The 18,989-nt window shown below is 44.5% G+C and overlaps 1 protein-coding gene across 1 annotated transcript in view; it reads right to left on the bottom strand.

Annotated features, from left to right (window-relative positions):
- PDLIM1 (PDZ and LIM domain 1) overlaps positions 1–18,989 on the bottom strand; it is a 43,452-nt gene that overhangs the window by 21,985 nt on the left and 2,478 nt on the right. Inside the window, exon 2 of the mRNA XM_056495375.1 lies at positions 9,331–9,482. Within this exon, the coding sequence (XP_056351350.1) occupies positions 9,331–9,482 (152 nt within the window). The remainder of the gene's footprint in view (positions 1–9,330; positions 9,483–18,989) is intronic.

Raw genomic sequence — 18,989 nt, 5'->3', positions numbered from 1 at the left:
AGCAGAAGCTGGAGATATCCCTTACATGCAGATCCCTTAATTAAGTGGGACAACTGAGATTGCTACATGTTTCAGCTTTCTGGGTAGCCAGGAAAAGGAATGATTCTTGTCTGTATTGACTATACAGAGAACATTTTGTTCTTGAGGCTGGACTGCCCTGGAGATAAACTAGAAATATTTTTTCATTTGGGTCTCCCAAACTTTATTCCTATTTATAGTGGTATCCATGTTGAACAAACAGAAGCTTTCTGGAATGATGAAAAAAAAGTAAAATCCCTGCCTGCAATGGGACTAAGAACTGAGACGACCTCATGTGACAGAGAAAGTCTATGTAACCTTTACTGGTCTGTGGTCTGACCCAGTTACTCATAGCAGTCTGAAACACAAGTAAAGATCTGCAACTAAAACCAACTGCTTTTACCATCATCACTGTGGAATTTTGCTATGTCCCAAAGAATGACAAACCAGTGGTGAGGAAGAAGTGGAGTGCTTGGATTTGCTTGAAATATGTTGTGGGAAACATATGGTACCTACATTTCTCAGAAGTAAAGACAGTAGTTAGCATCTCAGATGGATTAAACAGTGCCACTTTTCCCAAACTTTTAATAGTAGGGAATGAGTGACTGCAGTATTGTTGAATGAAAACTGCTGTTCAATGCTAAACATTGCATCATGCAGTAACCAGATGGCTGATAAACTCTTAGGATGAGGTCTGAAAACCATGTTCTGTCCTGTTGACAGGAGCCCTTTCTGGAATCTGGAATTGCAAATAGATGTATTTCCTAGGTATTTGTGGGTCAAGGACTAGCTACAATTTAAGTACTTTGTTAGCAAAACAGGAATGCTTCCACTGAGAATTAACTGGATAACTGGAAAGAGATTTTCCAGTTAAAGAAGGAGGAAGAGACTAGAAAAAGAAAAGACTTCTAAAACTGACAAGGATGGATAAACAGGGTACACAGCTACCCACAATATATTCAGTCTGGTGTGCACTATTCCTCTAAAAGCCCTCCATATGTGTACATGCACATATACATCCCAGATACTTGCTCCATAAATATTATTTTAATATTTGCATCCAGAGGGCAGTGGGAAGAGATGGGAGGCAGCATTCTCAGGAAAGCGGAAGAGCTTTATTGACCTGCTGTTCCCTTTATTGCACTGTGGACTTTAACCAGAAGAAACCTGAATGAAGCCTGCTGTGCTGTACCTCGTTTCACAGGAAAAGTACAAACACCTAGGTCACACCTGATATCCTTCATGGGTAATTCAGGTACAGCAAACCTTTGACTCTTGGTTATTGCATCCAAGCCCAGCTGATACCTGATAACCCATGCCACTGAAATGCTGCAGTCTGGCAAGCTGGGGCACACAGACAAGTATGACTGTAACAGCTGCATGGTATCAGATCCACACAAATCTGGTTATCATCTTATCACAAAGGCTGCTGTTACTGGCTGTCCAACATGCCTCAGGTGAATACAAAACCATTCTCTTCTTGCTTCTGGCAATCTCTGCCTTAAGGTGATTGAGGAAAAGCAATTTCACTCAGATTATGGCTATCAAGGCTCACAAAGTCACACCCATTTCCAGGATGGCAGCATTTTCCACACCTGAACACTGTTTGCACATAGAGGAGCAGCCTGCTGACTAATATGAAGCCTTAATCCATGAAAGTATTTGGAGATCAGGTATGACCAAGTTTCATCCCCTCTGGAAAAACAGAGGACACAGCAACGTACGTGGAAATGAGACACTCAGCCAGCCAGGCTACAAGCAAAGGGACACTGGCTGCAGATGAAAGAGCAGCTCAGAGAGCATTAAACACTTCAGCTGATTTCTAGCAAGAGGCATCCCTGTGCCAGTTCTCACAGCAGTGATTCAAGAACTTTTAAGGTAGCATTTTCTTTTACAGCAGTTTATTATAAGTTTTCAGAAGCATGAGAAGGCTTTATTCACATTGAAAAATTTAAGCCTAGAGCAGGCCAGTGTATGAATACAGAACAGAAACTTCCCCTCAGGCACTTGTTTTCATCTCACTGCCCCTCCATGCTTTGTAGTGCTGGTGACACAGCACACTGGTCTCCAGAGGAGTGGAGGCAATTATGGGCAACTACTGCAGCTCACAGGGGGTTTGACAGATTTTTCTCCTTTATTTATAAGCAAGGCAAATAGCTCAAGTTTGTTCCCCAGACTGCTGCCATTCTGCTCTGTCACTGGATATAAATGGAAGCAGCAAGGTCACTACACGCTTTACTTTCTAGAAGTTATCCAAACAGAAATGTTAAATAGGCCATGCATGTGTCCCTCTAAGGCAGGGGAGATAAAGCTTCCCTTTGTCTTCACAACAGCTGCAGAAGAGCCCTTCAGCCACTCCCAGCAGTCCATTTATGGCCCCAGTGAAGCAGCAAAAAGGACACAGCTTTGCTCTTCCTGGCTTTACCCAGAAGACCTTTCAAGGCATGTGCCCCATCCTACTGCACTATGTGTGGAGCCCACGGTCTCTGGGTCTTAGGTAGGAGCAAGATGTTCCCAGCTCTTGGGAAAGGTTTCCTGGCTCTGTTTCTTGTGTCAATGCCTGTAATTGTACTGAAGTGTGGCAGGAGGAAGAAAGTTCACCTTACGTCCCACTTCTGGCCCAGGGCTTACATTCTGCAGTGTTGGGAAATGTGGGAACCAGGCACAGACAGCAGGGCAGATTACACTCACCATGTTTGTATCTTATCCATATGCTTTCATACCTTAGTTATATGGAGAAGGCAACAGGTGTCAGAGTAGACAGCTAAACCCAGCCTTGGTAACAGCACCTTCACACCAGGCTGCTGCTGGTAATGGCTTTCTGGAGGATTTGTTCCCCAAATTTGAGGGAGAAGGCCTCCAGCCAAAAAACCACCTCCATGCTCCCCTCAGCAAGGCTGTACCCCTGCCACTGAGCACGGCCATGCTAGCAGGGCTGCCAGACCTACCTCTCCACTGGTGGAGGGGCTGGATGCCCAACAGTCTGCTGGGGCATCCCAGCATGCTTTGTGAAAGCCAGAGACTCTGGCATCCTTATCTGATCTCAGAAACTCCTGATAAACTAATGAATATTTATTTCAAAATATTATTTCTAATACATATTCTTTCAAATGAGACTCAGTGCAGGAGACAAAAACCATGACACAAACAAGCTTGAGAATGAGGATCAGGCAAATTAACTGCAGTCACATGTATATACAAACTTTGTCATTTTTGCAGTTTACATTTCCATGTCATTTCCTTACTATAGGATAGACAGTAACTAAGACAAGGCCATGAGCTATGCATCTCCTGCTTCATCCAGGCAGAAACCAAAACCCAAGATCAGAAAGAAATTTCTCTGATGCTGGTTTGGATGCAGAGGTACTGGTAGGAAAAGAAGGAAGGAAACCACATGCAAGTCAAGCCAGGAATATGGAGAGGTATTTATGAAACAACACTTTTCAAGCAGCTTGGCTTGAACATGATGTAATATAAACATTACAAGAGCCCAGATTTTGCTGTGAATGCTTTGCATGCAAAGTTGGGCCATAGCTTCAAGGGAAAATTCAGTGCTGGGAAATGAGGGTCTAATTCTTTGTGCCAGAAACTGTGTAATTTCATAAAGAAGAAACATCTACACATCTACATTCATTCACATCTCATTTCAAACCTGAGATGGACACAACTAAAACAACTAAGCAAATAAACCCCAAAAGACTGAAAAGTTTCTAGTGCAGCATAAAGCTTTTTAGCTGAAAAATGAGGAAAGACCTAAAGAATTTATCTTTCACAATCCTCTCACCAGATTTTTCGAGAGGCATTTTTATAATGCTTAGAGAAACTAACTACAAGAACTCTCAGGCTACTAGGAAGGTACCTTTTAATCAGCCTTCTAGCTGCAACAGCTGTCAAATATAGGCCCATGGCTTTAAACATGAGTAGTCACTTTTAACAACCATTTATTAAGGAACATATTCAGTTTGCCAAGCAAAACTGTACTCAGGCTGCATACAGCCTCTTGTCAATTCAAACAGCAATGACAGCCACAACTTCCTAGAGGCAGGAAGTCTGCAAGTGCATTTCTCCATGCATGGCCCTCCTGCATTTCAGGTGTCTCTTTATACAACCACTAAAACCAAAAAGGCAACTCCAGCTAAACTTCTGTTGCTTCTTCTGTATATCAGGTTCATGACAGCTATAAAGGGTAAGACACACCTGACTGCTCAGACTCACACTGCTCTTGCACTAACCAACTGCAGAGTTAACTGTTATTGCCTCATCAAAGAAGCGTAAAATCACAACAAATGCTGATCTTGATTTGCCAAAATTACTTTGAATGTGTCTGTTGTTAGTAAAAGCTGCTGGTATGCACCCAGGAGGGCTGGAAGCACCACACCAGCCATGGAGAGGTTGGGAGCAGTCACAGAGGGCCAGGCAACCTGCATGGCCTTATATAGCTGCACACTGAGCAGCTGGCTTTTCCCAGGGCCAAAGGAATTATTAGTAAATGACAGAACTGGAAAACTCTTCTTGGCAGGGAAGCAAAAAAGCAAACCTAAATGAGTCAACGGATTCCACCAACTTCCTAGAACAGAAATCCAAGCCTATTGTGGCTTTGTGCAACTATTCCCCACAGCTCAGACCTGGGAACACATGGAGCAAGCAAGAGGGCAACCAAACCTACCACATAAAATGAAGAGCACATGACAAATGTGCTCTCTTTCCTGTAAGCATTTACACATGATCCTTTCTGACAATTTAACATTTAACAGGTCCTGGTAGCAGATCTCACCTCCTGATCCTAGCACTTTTCAAAGAACAAATACACAGCTTAACTCCTTAGCAGCACTTTTAACAAATCAAAAGACTATCTTGCAAACAAAAAAGGTGCATTAATGTATTATAAGCTGGAAGCAAAGTGGCTTGAAATTTGAGGAAAATCACAGTAGGAGCAGAACAAGACATTAAATATTTGTAATCCTTTTTCACAAATACTCCCTTCTATCACCTCCAAACTGCCTCCAGACACAAAGAGAAGGACAGACTCACTACAGGACACACTGCTGAAAAAAACCCCTATATAAATATATGCTTTACCTCTGAGTAGCTCAGGGCTGCACAGTTCCACCACCCATCTGGTGACTATAGCCACAGGCAAAGATCCATTCACTTCAGAAATAATTTTCACCTGTGCTGCAATGAACATTTGTCTGCTTTGGTACATCTGCAGCTACAACAGAGCTGCAGTCTGATTTGTGTGTCAAATTCATCTTCAGCACTTCCACTGACATGAGTGATGCCTGGATCATTTGACTATCATGTGAATTTTGTGGTAGGAGTATTTATTCCTCCTGCACCTTATTTTCTTTGAATGTTCTTTGTCAGGGGAAGCATATTACTCAAAATACACTAAATTTCTAAAGAAAGTTGATAGTTAGCTCCAATTTGTCAGACATCTTGCTGCTTACATCCATTCATGGAGAGCAGCCCCAGGGGAGGCTTTGCTCAACCCTAACATGTCAGTGCAGTGATGTTCACACCCTGATTTGGGAAAAAAAAACCCAACCAAACAAACAAAAAACACCAGGAAAAAGAAGTATAGCTCCTCTCAAAGATTCAAAACTTCATTTTTCCTACGGAGAGACTCAAAAATCTCCCTGTGAATTTCTCAGTTCAGCAACCAGGTAGGCTTGAGTTGACTGAAGCACTGTCTTGAGCTTGATTTTATACTGCTGAAGACAATAATGGAACCTTTACTTTGGTTTCTCGGTAACTACATTTCTCTTGAAACAAAAAGCAAAATGAATGAACAGAGGCTCAAAAACGAGCGGGAGCTGCTAGACACAGTGAGTTCAGTGGGAATTTGTTATCTATGTTGAACACCCACTTTCCAGGCAGAAGACAGACCTTTCCAACACTGTTCACAAGCCGAACAGCAAAGCATCTGGCAGTGCCACTCAGTATTCACAGAAAGCAATTTGTGGCTCGGTTTTAAATCCTAGGATATTAAGAGATTTGCCCCTTTGGGTGAAAAAGCAGACCAGGCATGTTTTCTTCAGCTACAAAGTTGATACGTTTTTAATGGTGACTTGTGTTAGACAAGATTTCCTGCCTACAATCTGATCTGAAATATTTTTGGACTGTTACCATCACTAAGAAAAACAGCGAAACAGGAAACATTGGAATGCTGTTGATATACACAATCAAGCATACAGTGCAAACAGCATTTCCTTTACCAGAAGCGTTTTTCAATTCTCTATATTTACACTTCTCTTAAATAATCATTAGTAAGCCAAATATGAAGACCTCCTAACTGCTTGGCTATCATTAAAAGAGAGTTGTCTATTTGAAGAATACACATGTATAAAGCTTGTTTTGAGACCAGATGAGCACATGAAAAAGACAAGCATAATACTTCCATGAAATAGTCTCCTAGCTTCCAGCTACTTGCAGCTTAAAGGCTTTCTGCAGCAGAGATACCTCCACTGTATACATTACCCTTTAAAGATTTGTCTTGTGCTAATTTGCCCACTAGGCTCTTCAAACAACATTCACTCATCACATTTACAGCAGTCACAAAGGAAGTCTCCACTGTCACAATGGTGCTGATCCTTTGGTGAAACTGAAATACCTGGCACAACCTTGTTGCCACACTGAATGCAGGTCAGAGAATATTTAGCATGGATAATCATTTAAATAAGTAATCATTAAAAATTCATCAGCTAGCAATTTAAAAATCACTAAAGATTTATGATTTCACAAGACTTCTCTCCAATGGTGAGCAGAAAAGAACTGGAAGACTTCTCATTCCAGAAAACCCAGCACATCTGGGCACATCCCCACACCAGCTGTGTGATGTTCTAACCCACAGAGGTGCTGCTCTGTCAGTGCAACGATCTGTGCCAGCACAGCTCCTTGGCACAACTGATTCAGCAAATGGGCTACAACTGCATAGAGTGGAGACCAGACCCAAGAGTTGGTGGTGCTGCAGTGCCAATGACATACATTCCTTTTCATATTCAGTCAATTACTTACAGAGCTACTTTGACAGAGAAAAAACTTCCAGCTCTGACTTGATTGTATTGCGAGCCCTCCTTCCCAACTATATGCTAAGCCTTATGACAGAGCTGTGCCCACCAAAGCTCAGGAAGCCCAAGCCATAACACTTGGCCAGGTGGCACTCAATTTCCCCAAGAGCCTTCCAACCTCTCTACCTCCATGGCAATGCCCTTCCCTTCTTCACAGAGGAGGGCTCACCACCACACAGTCTGCTTTCCTCACCCACTTCCCCTACCTTGAGCAGGAAGATGAAGCATGGCTCCAGGTCTTTTAAAATGCTTTCTGTCACCTCTCTAGGCATCCTCTCAAGACCTTTCATTTTAAGGCTGTAGACTGCAAAGTAAAGACGTGCTCCTGCCTCAAAAATAAAGACTGCATAGCTCTTCTGACCACTGAGTCAAACTGCATTTAGACCAATACAACTATGGGGGCCTAGAAGGAGACACTGGACCTTAGGAACAAAATATTCCCAACAGAATACTACCAGGAAAGACAACATGATGCACACAGATTTTCCATAGAGCAATGGGCAGTAATATCAAACACTAAAGTGGTGAGAAGTCTGATCACTGCTTCCACATCCTTGTTTTGACACTCTTCTTGGCCTTCTGTCAGCAGAACTCAGTGATCAGTAAAACAGCAGAAGCATCCAAACACACTCATGCTACCTCATTGAAAGGGGGTCTTAAAAGAGTTGAGTTTTGTAAATTGAAAGCCACTACACAATTTTACACAGCTGCAGATCCAGCTAGAAAACCCTCCCCAAGCAGCTTCCACGCCCAAGGCCAATGAAATGTGCATAGGGTAGCTATAAACTTAACGGCTTTGTAATTAACATTAGCAAACACATTTTACAGACTCAATGATCTGTAAGAGTGAACTTGCCTGCAGGCTGAAAGAGCCCTTGCCTCTCTTCCTCTTTCCCAGCCAGAACCACATGGCACTGGTTTGCCAAGTCAAGCAGATGGATTTTGGAGAGGAAAAGGAGCACTCCTTTGCAGGAAGATTACATGCTGCTAAGTTCAAGGCCAGTATGAGAAACTCTGGGGTTAACAGGCTGCTGCAATGCTCACTACCCATTCACACTGCCTGCACTGTGCTCCATTCTTCCATCTGTGAATTCCCTTAATGAACCATCCGGCATTTTTTTTGGCCAAGACCCATCGCTTCTTCCTGAACTAGGAAATGCCTCCTGAACTCCTGGCATTGTCTGAGCCACCGTAAAGACTTCGGTTTATCACAGAAAAGCCCTGAACAACTGAACTACTGTGTCATTTTAAGGCATGCTTTTGCACTCCTTTTGAAAGCACTTCCCCTGCATCTGCCATGAAACTGATGGATGATCACTCTGAGGGAAGGCAGGCACAGGAAAACTTGCTCCAGAGCAACTAGAAATGACACACTGCATCTTCCATCTGACTTTGAAAAGTGCCAGTACCTGCAGCTGCAATTCACACCACAAGGAAGAATAAATCCCCAGTACCCTCAAAAAATCCAGGCTCCAGTTCTTTCAAGTAGCAACAGGTCAACGCAAAGCAGAGCTCTGCCTTCCCATCTCCATTTCCTCTCTGTACACAGATGGCCCAAGAACAAAGCATGGCTGGGGAAAGAAGCTGTCCATTGCTCCACAGTCCGAGATGGTGGGAAGGCTGAAGCCAGCCTGTGCTCTACACTAGTGACAGAAATTGTGGCTCTCAGCTGTCACCTGCCTTTAGTTTTTTGGGACCTGGAGAAACTGATGCCTAAAAGGAACTTCTTTGCGTCCTGGGTCGTCACTGTTTAAGACTGACAGTGCTGTTTGATCAAGAGGCTTCAAAATGTACAACATTTCTGAGTCAGTGCTTGGCAGAAATCAGGCAGTTAATTGCTTGGAACAACACATAAGCATACATTTTAACTGCTAAATGAGTGTAACAGGAAGGAAGGTCATCTCTGGTTGCACCTCCTCTGCTATGAGTGAAGCTTTCATGAGACCATCTTTGCTTTCTTGCTGTCAGGAGCCACACAGTAAGTTGACAGACCCTGCCATAAATTACCAGGCAGCTCCTCACTTAGAAAGTTGTTTTCATAAGGTCAAAGTGCAGCAAATTCAAGAAGCATTAGGATTAAAGGATGAAATGCAGTTCCCTCTTACAAACCAGCACCTGCCAGATAAAGTACTAAGAGGTTAAATTAAACCAGCCAGAGAGGTCTACAGCCAAACCAAAACACAGCTACTGCCTACCCCACAGCCCTTCCTCTCCCCAGCCCCAGTCTTGCTCAGCTGTGTACCTGCTGACTGTCAGAGTCAGTTCATCTGTGCAGCCCTTGATTTTGTTCTGCGCCTCAAGGTGAGTCATGTTGTCTGTGTTCACTCCATCAATGGCTATGATCTGGTCTCCTATACACAAGTTGGCTAGTGCAGCTTTGCTGCCTGGAGTCACCTAAGAGAAAACAAAAAGAGTGAATGAACTTTCCAGGGACAAGACTTCCATAGCAACGCTTGAAAAAGAATTGGAGAAGTTGTGTTTTTTCCCACTGGTACCTGGAAGCAAAGAAGTTAAAATTAATAGAAGTAAATTCTCAGCAGAAATCTATCTAGGTCTTTCAGATAGGGGATTTTGTTTTGGCATCCACAGATAGAAATCCGGAGAGAGGACAACAGGTAAACCACAAAAACAGAATTTTCACTCAAGACAATTCTCATGCTAGAGAGCAAGATCATACAGAAAGCAATTATTTTCTTTCCTGTACAGAGAAGTGCTCTCTGAAACAGAAGATGCTGAAGACAGACACAGAAGTCCAAGTCTCTAAGAACACAGGTGACAGAAAACAGTATCAGTAATTGCAATACCAATGCCAATCACAAACAGCTTTGCCTGCATTACAATCTCACTTGTTTTCTTCCTTGAAGGAAAGGTTTGGGCTCAAGAGTTTGGATTGCTTCTTCAGTTGTAATAATATGGTTTTTTGCCAGGAACAGGTGCAACATACATTTACTGTCTTCAGCAAGATCAGTCCCAAAGCAGTGTGTGATCTATGCAGATTGGAAGGGAGAAAGGCAAAAACGTAATCTTTAAACCACAAGCTGTCAGTAGTGTCTGAAAAAGCAGCAGCATCAACTCCCTGCCTGACCACAGCTCACCTTGATACCTTCTGCCATGCTGCATCCCCCTTTCCTCTCCATGTGGTCCCAGATATAAGACACTATGCAGCAATGCCATCAGCATGATATTTCTCATGAAAAAGATCCCAGCTAAAACTTGGCATTTCAAGCAAATCAACAAAATGGCTTCTTCATTTTACCCTATTTCTTTTAAAGAGGTATCCTCTTAACAACTGAGACCTCTTTGGGCCAAAATCATTGCCTGGGCAGAGGGTGAATAACATCATTTTTGTGCCTTTGCAAACACTACAGAAGATTTTGTGCAGTTTTAATGAGTTTGTGAAAGGAGTGTAATGATTTCTATGGGCTTTCATCCATTATTTAACAGGCAGAGGAAATGAGAAGGGTGGACTGCTCCCAGACATGAGTACAGATTAAAACATGCCTTGCAGCTGAGACATACCTCATTTATGAGTCCATTGCAACTGGTATTCATTCTACACATTCATGCTAGGTTTCAGCATGCTGGAAAGCTGCTGAGCAAACCCTGCAGAGCTTTCAGACATAAATACCATTCACAAGATTTAGAGATCCCTCCTAACTAGGGCTTGGTTGGCAAATCATTGTCCTTAGGACAACACTCCCCTTCTAGAGGACATTAGCAGCAATCACTGTTTTCCCTGGGTCAAATCTGAAGCTGTTCAGCATATCTCCTCACAGCTGTAGTGGGCTATTTTCCCCCCAAGAAGAAAAATCACAGGATGTTTTTCTTTTTTCATTTCTCTACTAGGAAAGTGTTTCATCGAAAAATGAAGGACATAGACATGGTTCACAGATGTCCAAACTGACCAACGTGCTCAATGTTAATCCAAAGAGCTTCAGATGGGTCAACCAACAGTGAATATCTATCTGCACACCACTTTGAATGCTGCAAGCAGTCTCTGAACTGACAGAGGAAGTGCTGATGAAAATACCAGACAAAGCACCAAATGGATACAGAAAATCTCATTTAAATGTGAAAATCACCACTTGTCAAGCTGCAGCCCTGAGCTGACCAGTGACCTATCGAGGCTATGGAGTGCAATCTGCAGCCACTCCACTGGATTCAATGCCTTGAGAATACCTCCTGTAAACATTGTGGCAGGGTGTCCTGGTTCAACCCCAGCCAGCAGCCAAGCCCCACTCAGCTGCTTACTCATTCCCCCACCTGCAGGACCAGGGAGAGAATTGGGAGAGTAGAAGTGAAAAAACTTCTGGGTTGAGATACAGACAGTTTAATAGGGAAAGCAAAATATACACATGCAAGCAAAGCAAAACAAGGAATTAATTCACTCCTTCCCACGGGCAGGCAGGTGTTCAGCCATCTCCAGGAGAACAGGGCTCCATCATGCATAATGGTTACTTGGTAAGACAAACAACACCACTCCAAACATCTCCCCTTTCTCCCCCACTTTGTATACTGGGCATGATGTCATGTGGTCTGGAATATCCCTCTGGTCAGTTGGAGTCAGCTGTCTCAGCTGTGTCACCTCTCAGCCTCCCGTGCATCTCCAGACTCCTCACCAGAACAGCAGCACAAAAAGCATAAAGGTTTGCAGTAACAAAAACATCTCTGTATTATCAACCCTGTGCTCAGCACAAATCCAAAACACAGTCACTTACCAGACAATCTGAAGAAAACTAACTCTGCCCCAGCCAAAACCTGCACACAGGGACAGTTGGCAGCTCTGAAGAAGTCCTAAGCACTGACAGCTGCCTATAGTCCCACCAGATCTGGGAGCTGCCATTATAAAAACCATAAGAAATACCCCTAAGGATATCATTAAAACAAAAGGAGCCCGCAGAAAACACAGTGTGGTTCCTCTCCTGCTCTCTGGACCTTAACTGAGTCACTTGGTTTCTCTATTTCCTCTACTGCCAAAGGTGGGGGAAAGGCACATTACTCACCCTGTAAGGAACTCCAAGCTCAGTACATGGTAACCACGATTAATTTTCAATCAGACAAGCTGCCAAAGGGTCAAGAACAACAGTGGATTAAAGCCAGCACTGGAACCCTGCTGGAGACTCAGCCACACAGGTTGCATTTCAAGACTGACAATTATGCAATATGTGATAGGCTGGTAGAAATGATCAGGATGAATGACCAGGAACAGCTAAGCCATAGCAGCCAGGGACACTGAAATACTGAAGCCTACTGAAGAACCCCCAAGAGCTACCAGGAAGAGCAGCTGACATGCACAGTGGCATCTCAGTGCATTGCCAGTGCTTGTGGTATCAGTTCTCTTCTGTGTCCACTTCAGAGAAATTTGAAATGTGAGTGCTCTTCTCCATCAGATAAGAGCCACTGGTAGCACAAGGGTTATTCCATCCACGCAGCTACCCACATAATCCTCTCTCCTAAGGACAAGCTACAAGATTGAACAAAATTAAAAAAGAGAAGCGTATCTGCTAAAAGTGAACATGTTTTAAAATCCAGCTTCTTCAGGTCTGGAAATAACTTGCCCTGAAATGCGACCTTCCACAAACTGCTGCCTACAACATCCAGCTCATACTGTCTGCTGCCAGCAAACATGTCTGCACAAGGGCAGGGTATGTAGGGAACCCATCCCCCATCTTTTTAGGATGATTTACAGCTACTAATAATGCTCCCCCCCCCCCCCCCCGCCTCACAGTAACGTCTGGGCTTATCTCAGTGCTGTCAAGCAAAAGGCGTTTCTGTTATTAAGTAAGAAGCACAGAGCTGCCACTGTGAAACACTGTGTGTTTTCCTGCTTTTATTTTTGTCACATCCCTGCCTGGTCCATGGGAAGCAGCAGGGGCAGGCATGTGGCTGGGGGAAAGCAGGCAGAGGTGCTCAGAGCACTGGCAGCTATCAACCAGCTTACACAAAAAGGACTCCAAAAATTAACAAAAGCTTCAGGCTACCAGTGATCCAGTAACTGACACTGCTTTGCTCCTGCTCTCAGATGATCTAAAGCTTTGCCCCAGCCTCTCTTACCCTTCCCTCTTGACTGAGCACAGAGCAGAGACCAGCAGGAGCCAAGGGAACAGCAGGCAGTGCCCTGTACACCTTGTACAGGTGGGTGATGCAGTATTCAGCAGATAGATCTGCACTTCTGCACGGACAGGTGAGAAGGGCTGAAAGACTGCAAGGAACAAAACCGGCAAATACAACCTTGCACAAGTCACAGTTTCTTGTGTCCTTCAAAAGACGTGCCTGACTTGGTCTGGGCTTCCTCCACTGGAGTTGAGCAGATTGGAACATGGGAAGACTCACCAGGCACCGGGAACCTCCCAGCTCCAGAGACACCATGCTTGGGTGAACAAAGCTCTGCACACCTTCTAACATCATGCCCAAGAGCTTCCTTTGGACAGGAGCCATGCCCTACCTTGAGGTAATTGCTCCCTGGCAATTGGGTAACACTGCCATTAGGTCATTTTTCCGTTGAACAGACAATGCCGAGACAGGCAGAGTAGCACTGATTCATATTGTATCCAAAATAGGTCCCAGAGTGTGCTTATGGTGATGCTCTGTTTGGGTGGTGTTCTGTCTGAGGAATCTGGGCTACTAAAGAAATAATCTAGATACTTACAACCAGACATATCAAACTACGTCCCTGACACCAGCTCAGACACACGCACCAGCATATGGAAGAAACAGCTATCACCCACAATCTGTGAGTTTGACTATGCACTCTTGCACTCTTTATTCAAAACTCAACGTAGTAGATAACAGTTTAGACCAGTTTTGACCTTTCTTTGAGAGGCCCCACAGATTCAGGATTAGCTTGGATTGAAGAAGAAACGACATTATTTTCTTATACTACAAAATGAAGCTTCATGCACATGTGCCCCCTTGCACACACACTTTGGGCTCCACCTTGCCAACACCACCAGGACTTTGCAAAGCTTAGATGACCATCTCCCAGGCAGTTTGCTTGCTACTATCTGCATGCACTGCAAAGAAAGCACTATGAAATATCAACTCTTCAAAAAGTCTTTGGGCAAGCGCATTTGCAATAGAAAACACCTTGATTTAGCAGCAGGAGAAACATTTGTATGCTTATGCAGCTCCCAGGACCTTTTCATAAAACTTGTCTGTCCCAGTGCTTGCCAAACACAACTACATTTTATATTTGATGTAATTCCCTCCATACATGCTACCTAACAAGTCTTGGACAGGGATATATGGTGCCTTTTTTCCTCCTGCAGGCAAGGATCCAAGAGGCAGCAGTGATTATATGGAGGGAAGCTGCTGCCCACAGCAAATGAGAGGGAGGAAGGGTGGGAAGCATTTTTATGAAAAGCAGCATAACTCAGTTCCATGTGAGTCAAGATAGATGGGTGGGTCTAAAATTCATTCAATTTTTTCTGGCCTTCTCCCCTCATCCATTCTGGCACCCTACATGCTCACTCTGTCAGCTCTTCACAGTTTCTCACAGACCCTGCAGCCTCCGGCATCACTCATCACTCCACACCTAAACACACTGCAAGAAATGATGAAAAGATAAGAAACAAGAAAATTAACATCAGCCAAGAAAATGATCTGGAGAAACTGCACCTATGCTGGGTTGTTGCTGGAAAGGACAGACATGAAGCAACATACTTCCAAGGCCACCAGTGACAACCAGACATCTCTGACATTCAGTTTAATCCTCCCCACCCACACACACTGCTCTTACACCATGAGTAATGTCCTCAGCGCTGGAGTATTATGCTAAGCAGTCGAAGTTTCTCCCAGCAAAAGCATGCAGCTGGGTCAGCAGAGATCAGAGGCTATGAGAAAATTCAGACAAGCACATTCCCCACCTCTTCTCTTTAGGGGAGAGGGAATGATATGCCTTATAACTGGCTCCAGGAGAGTTCCCTTCAGTGCTGCTCCTGTTCTCTGCACCATTACAACCCAGCAAGGATGCAGCCCAAACTTCACTGGCTGCTCTCTGCTGGCCCACATCACACCATCACCAGGAGACAAGAAGAAGGGGGTCATCCCTCTGGCCAGTGAAACCCCGGAGCATCAGCCCACCCCAGTGGGGTCTGGGCTTCCACAGCACAAGCTCCTCTGGCAGCTCAGCCCTCACCCTCCTACCTGACTTCACACCCCACTGTGACAGCAAGAGGAGCTTTGTTAACACAAGAAAGGGGAAGGCATCAGACACTGCAGAGACAGCTGACCTCAGAAAGATGGTATAAAAAGACATGGGTGAGAGGATTTCCTCAGAGAGATGCTCAAATGGTGGTCAAGAAGTTACTCACACTCACAGCTTCTTTTGCAATATGACCCACATTATAACAAACAAACAAGAGATTTTTTACAAGGCCTCAAAAACACCTGAGCCTTCCCTGATGGCTTATTTCATCCTCTAAATAAATTAACACATCTTATAATCAGCAACCATCTAAGATACTGTAGTCCAGAACAACATCAATTATTTATGCAGTTTAGGGCTCCTATAATTTCTCTGTTTATATTGAAAAAAAAAATCTCTTGTTATTTTGATGCTGTGCCCTTCAAATCCAATTCATTTTACACACCATATACATTTATGGATGGACAAAGTGATTTTTGAAGGTGAAAGGTACCAAGGAGTCTGCAGCCATACATAACTTGGCGTCTGGGAAAAAAACCAACTTTCTTCCTCCCAAGAAGTCCAACATTTGCTTTTGTCACCTAAAGTCCTAGGGCTTAAAGCTCTCACATAGTTGAGGCTGGTACATTCACTTCAAATGCAGAGCTCTCTTTTTAGGCTCTTTGGGGAACTTGCCCAAAAGAAGGTGGGTCAGACATCATCAAAATTACACTGGTCACAAAAAAGAGATACAGAGAAAAGGGAGCTCCAAAGTTTGGGTGACATCATGCTGCTGCACAAACAATGACAAATTAGTTTGAATATGTGAACTGAGGAAAAGACAACCCAGGCTCTGAGGAAAGACAAGAGTGCTGCTCCCACATGTAGCTCTGGTAGAAGGCATTTGATTAGTATCCCAAAAATTTTAAAGTTTTTGTCAAGGTAGAAGTGCCCTCCCCCCACCAATCTCAGGAAACCAGACTGGAAATGATCAAACCTGTCCTGTGCCCCAAAGTGCTTTCCCTTTATCCCAAGAAAATGTGCTGCTTTGCCGTTGCTACAATTAAGGAAGATCTCTTTTCATCCAAACCCTATCAGTCAGGGAGACAGAAAAGTCTTTTCCTCTTCTCAGCAGCCATTTGTACCTTTGAAGCACAAGATTTTCCAGCAGCTGCTCGGGAAACTGCCAGGATTGAAGTTGATTTCAAAGTCTTTAGGGGCACAATCTCTGCTCTTCACAGCCGGTGCACTCTTGACAGAGCAGACAGGACTCCCTCCAAGCAAACAGGCATCCTGCCATCCTCTAAACACCAGCCCAGCCACTTCTGCAGGGCCAGGAGCTCTTGGCACTAATGGCCAGTGTTCCACAGGTCCTAATCAGCTGGGCAGCTCTGCAGCAGGGCTGCTGCTGCCACAGCCCCCACCCACCCACAGCCAGGTAAACATCCGAGCAGGAAACATAAAGCCACCTTCACCTTCCTATAAAGCCCAGCAGCTTTCCCCAGCTGCCTCCCTCTGCCCAGCCAGCCCCAGAACAAGACCCCAGCACAGTGCTGAGCAGCCATGGGCACAAGAGCTGGACTGTGTGGCAGAGGAACTGCAGTCATAGGTGTGCACAATGGGGACCTGCCAAGGCTTTCCAGGCTAAGAGGAAAGCCAGCCCAACCCTAAATCCTATCACATCCACCACACCCCATGCTTCCTTTGGCAGAAGGAAGGCCAAAGGGCTCCACTCAGGGAGCAGAGGGCTGCCCAGAAAGCCCCAGCTCTCCTCATGTCTCAGAAAACAACAAAACCTGCAGCCAGAGCCCCTTTCCACCTGGGGAAGAGGCTGGAGCCCAGCTCCCAGGGCAGACACTGTGCCATCTAGCTGAGCCCTGGCATGCACCAGAGGAAGGACAGACTCCACCCATTCCATCAAGGGAGGCCCATTAGCAAGGTGTCCTGTACTAGCAGGGCTCTTCCTCACCACCAGCTCTGGGATGCCTTTGCTCAGCTGCTTCCTACAAGGGTGACTGGCTGACAGGGTAAGGACATCAGCAGGCACCAAAGCTAAACCTGATATCTTCTCACACCATGGGCTTCAGTCCCATGCTTGATTTCAGACCATCAAGTCCAGTTTTACCACTAAATCAAGGTTTAAGTTTATAAAGCTGGCTCAGAGGGCCATGCTTAAAAAAAAAAACCAACACACTCAAACACACAATTATGATTCAATTCTGTGTTTTATATAAATTCAGAGTTTTAAAAATACCATTAATAGATAAAATATCAGACTAAGCAGGGACAAATTCACGTTACAATGGTCAAAATCAGCAACAAGCTGATTGGGATTTCATCTTTTTAATGTATTTGCATAACTGGTCTGTCTTGAAACCATTTTTTTCATTGGAAAATTGGTTTTATAAGAAAATGTCCAGTTTTACAGACTCTGAGACACCCATCATTAATGGGGCTGGGAGTTTTTTGACATGACAAAACAGCAAACATCTGCTCTGCCCATATTTTGGGTCAGACGTTCACGATTGCTACCACAAACCATAAAAATCATCTCAATAACAAGATTTATCAGACAGTTCCAAGTATTCAGCTGGAAAAAAAAAACCTCAATGTTTATCAAAATCAAATGCAACCAAACAGACAACAGCTCATGTTACCTGAGGAATGGAGGGGGATGGGGTCTGTCAACTGCACTGCTTTTCAGACAGCTTCACTTCATCAGCGTCTGCTTATACAACATACTGCTTGCTTCCTCCATCAGCTCCCAGCCTCAATGGGATTTAACTGGGAACTGCCCTGTGCATAGGTCAGCTCTACAAAACTCTTATCCTGTATGTATTGTGTCCATTCACATCTCAGAATTCTCAAATTCTACCCCACTGACTCACTGCAGAGTATCACACAAAGAGCAGCGAAGACAAGGGCCTTTCCTACTCCTGTAGGGCAATCTAACAGGCTTTGGCCCAGGGCTCATTACACTGATCAACACAAGTTTGGGGTTTTTTCTGAACAAAGACTGCAATAAAGTACTCACCAGAACCCTACATTTTCAAAAAGAAATGTAAGCCAGAAACATCTGTGAAGCATCCACCCTAAGGAGACGGGAAACTCCACAAGAAAGTCTCAGAGCAGCAGTTGTGAAATCCCCCATACTCAGATACTCAGCTCTCACCAGGAAGACCAGTCCAACACAACCAAGAAACCAGAAGTGTTCTCACAAGGTAACAAGGTGCTTATGATGTATTTGAGCCTGAAGCAGTTTTGAACATGTATTTAAAGTGGAAAGTGAGGTAGACCAGTGAAGTAAGACAAGGTAAAAGCAGCTGTGGAAATGCCACAATCTTGCATCTGCTGCTCCTCTAAGGCAACAGACATTGGTACCATGAGGCCACTGTCAGCCAGAAGCCCTTGGCTAGGCTGCTCTGGTGTCTTCCATGCCCATGGCACCACTACTCCTCATCCTTCTTGGACCCAGGACTGCAACACCAAGCTTCAATGGCTTCCTCTAGAGAACAACCAACACGACTACATTCAAGCACAGCTGCTCCCTAGCTGACTGGGGAGCTTGAGAAGCCAAAAGCCACTAGCAAGAAGCTGAGGCACAATGGTGATGAGGGCCATAAATACCAAGAAAAGCTCTAAAGCTTAACAGCACAAGGATGATGGTGCCAGAAGCCAAATATGAGCTCCTGGCAGGCAATGCAGGCTGAATTTAGGCACCTGCTTCAAAGAGAGCTGCAAGACACCCAGTTCAGCTCTACGCCTGGATGCATATC

The sequence above is a fragment of the Oenanthe melanoleuca genome, chromosome 6 (genome assembly GCF_029582105.1).
Source record: "Oenanthe melanoleuca isolate GR-GAL-2019-014 chromosome 6, OMel1.0, whole genome shotgun sequence".
NCBI classification, from domain to species: Eukaryota; Metazoa; Chordata; class Aves; order Passeriformes; family Muscicapidae; genus Oenanthe; species Oenanthe melanoleuca.
Note: the sequence above shows the minus strand (reverse complement) of the source record. Positions and strands in the feature narration are given on the sequence as shown.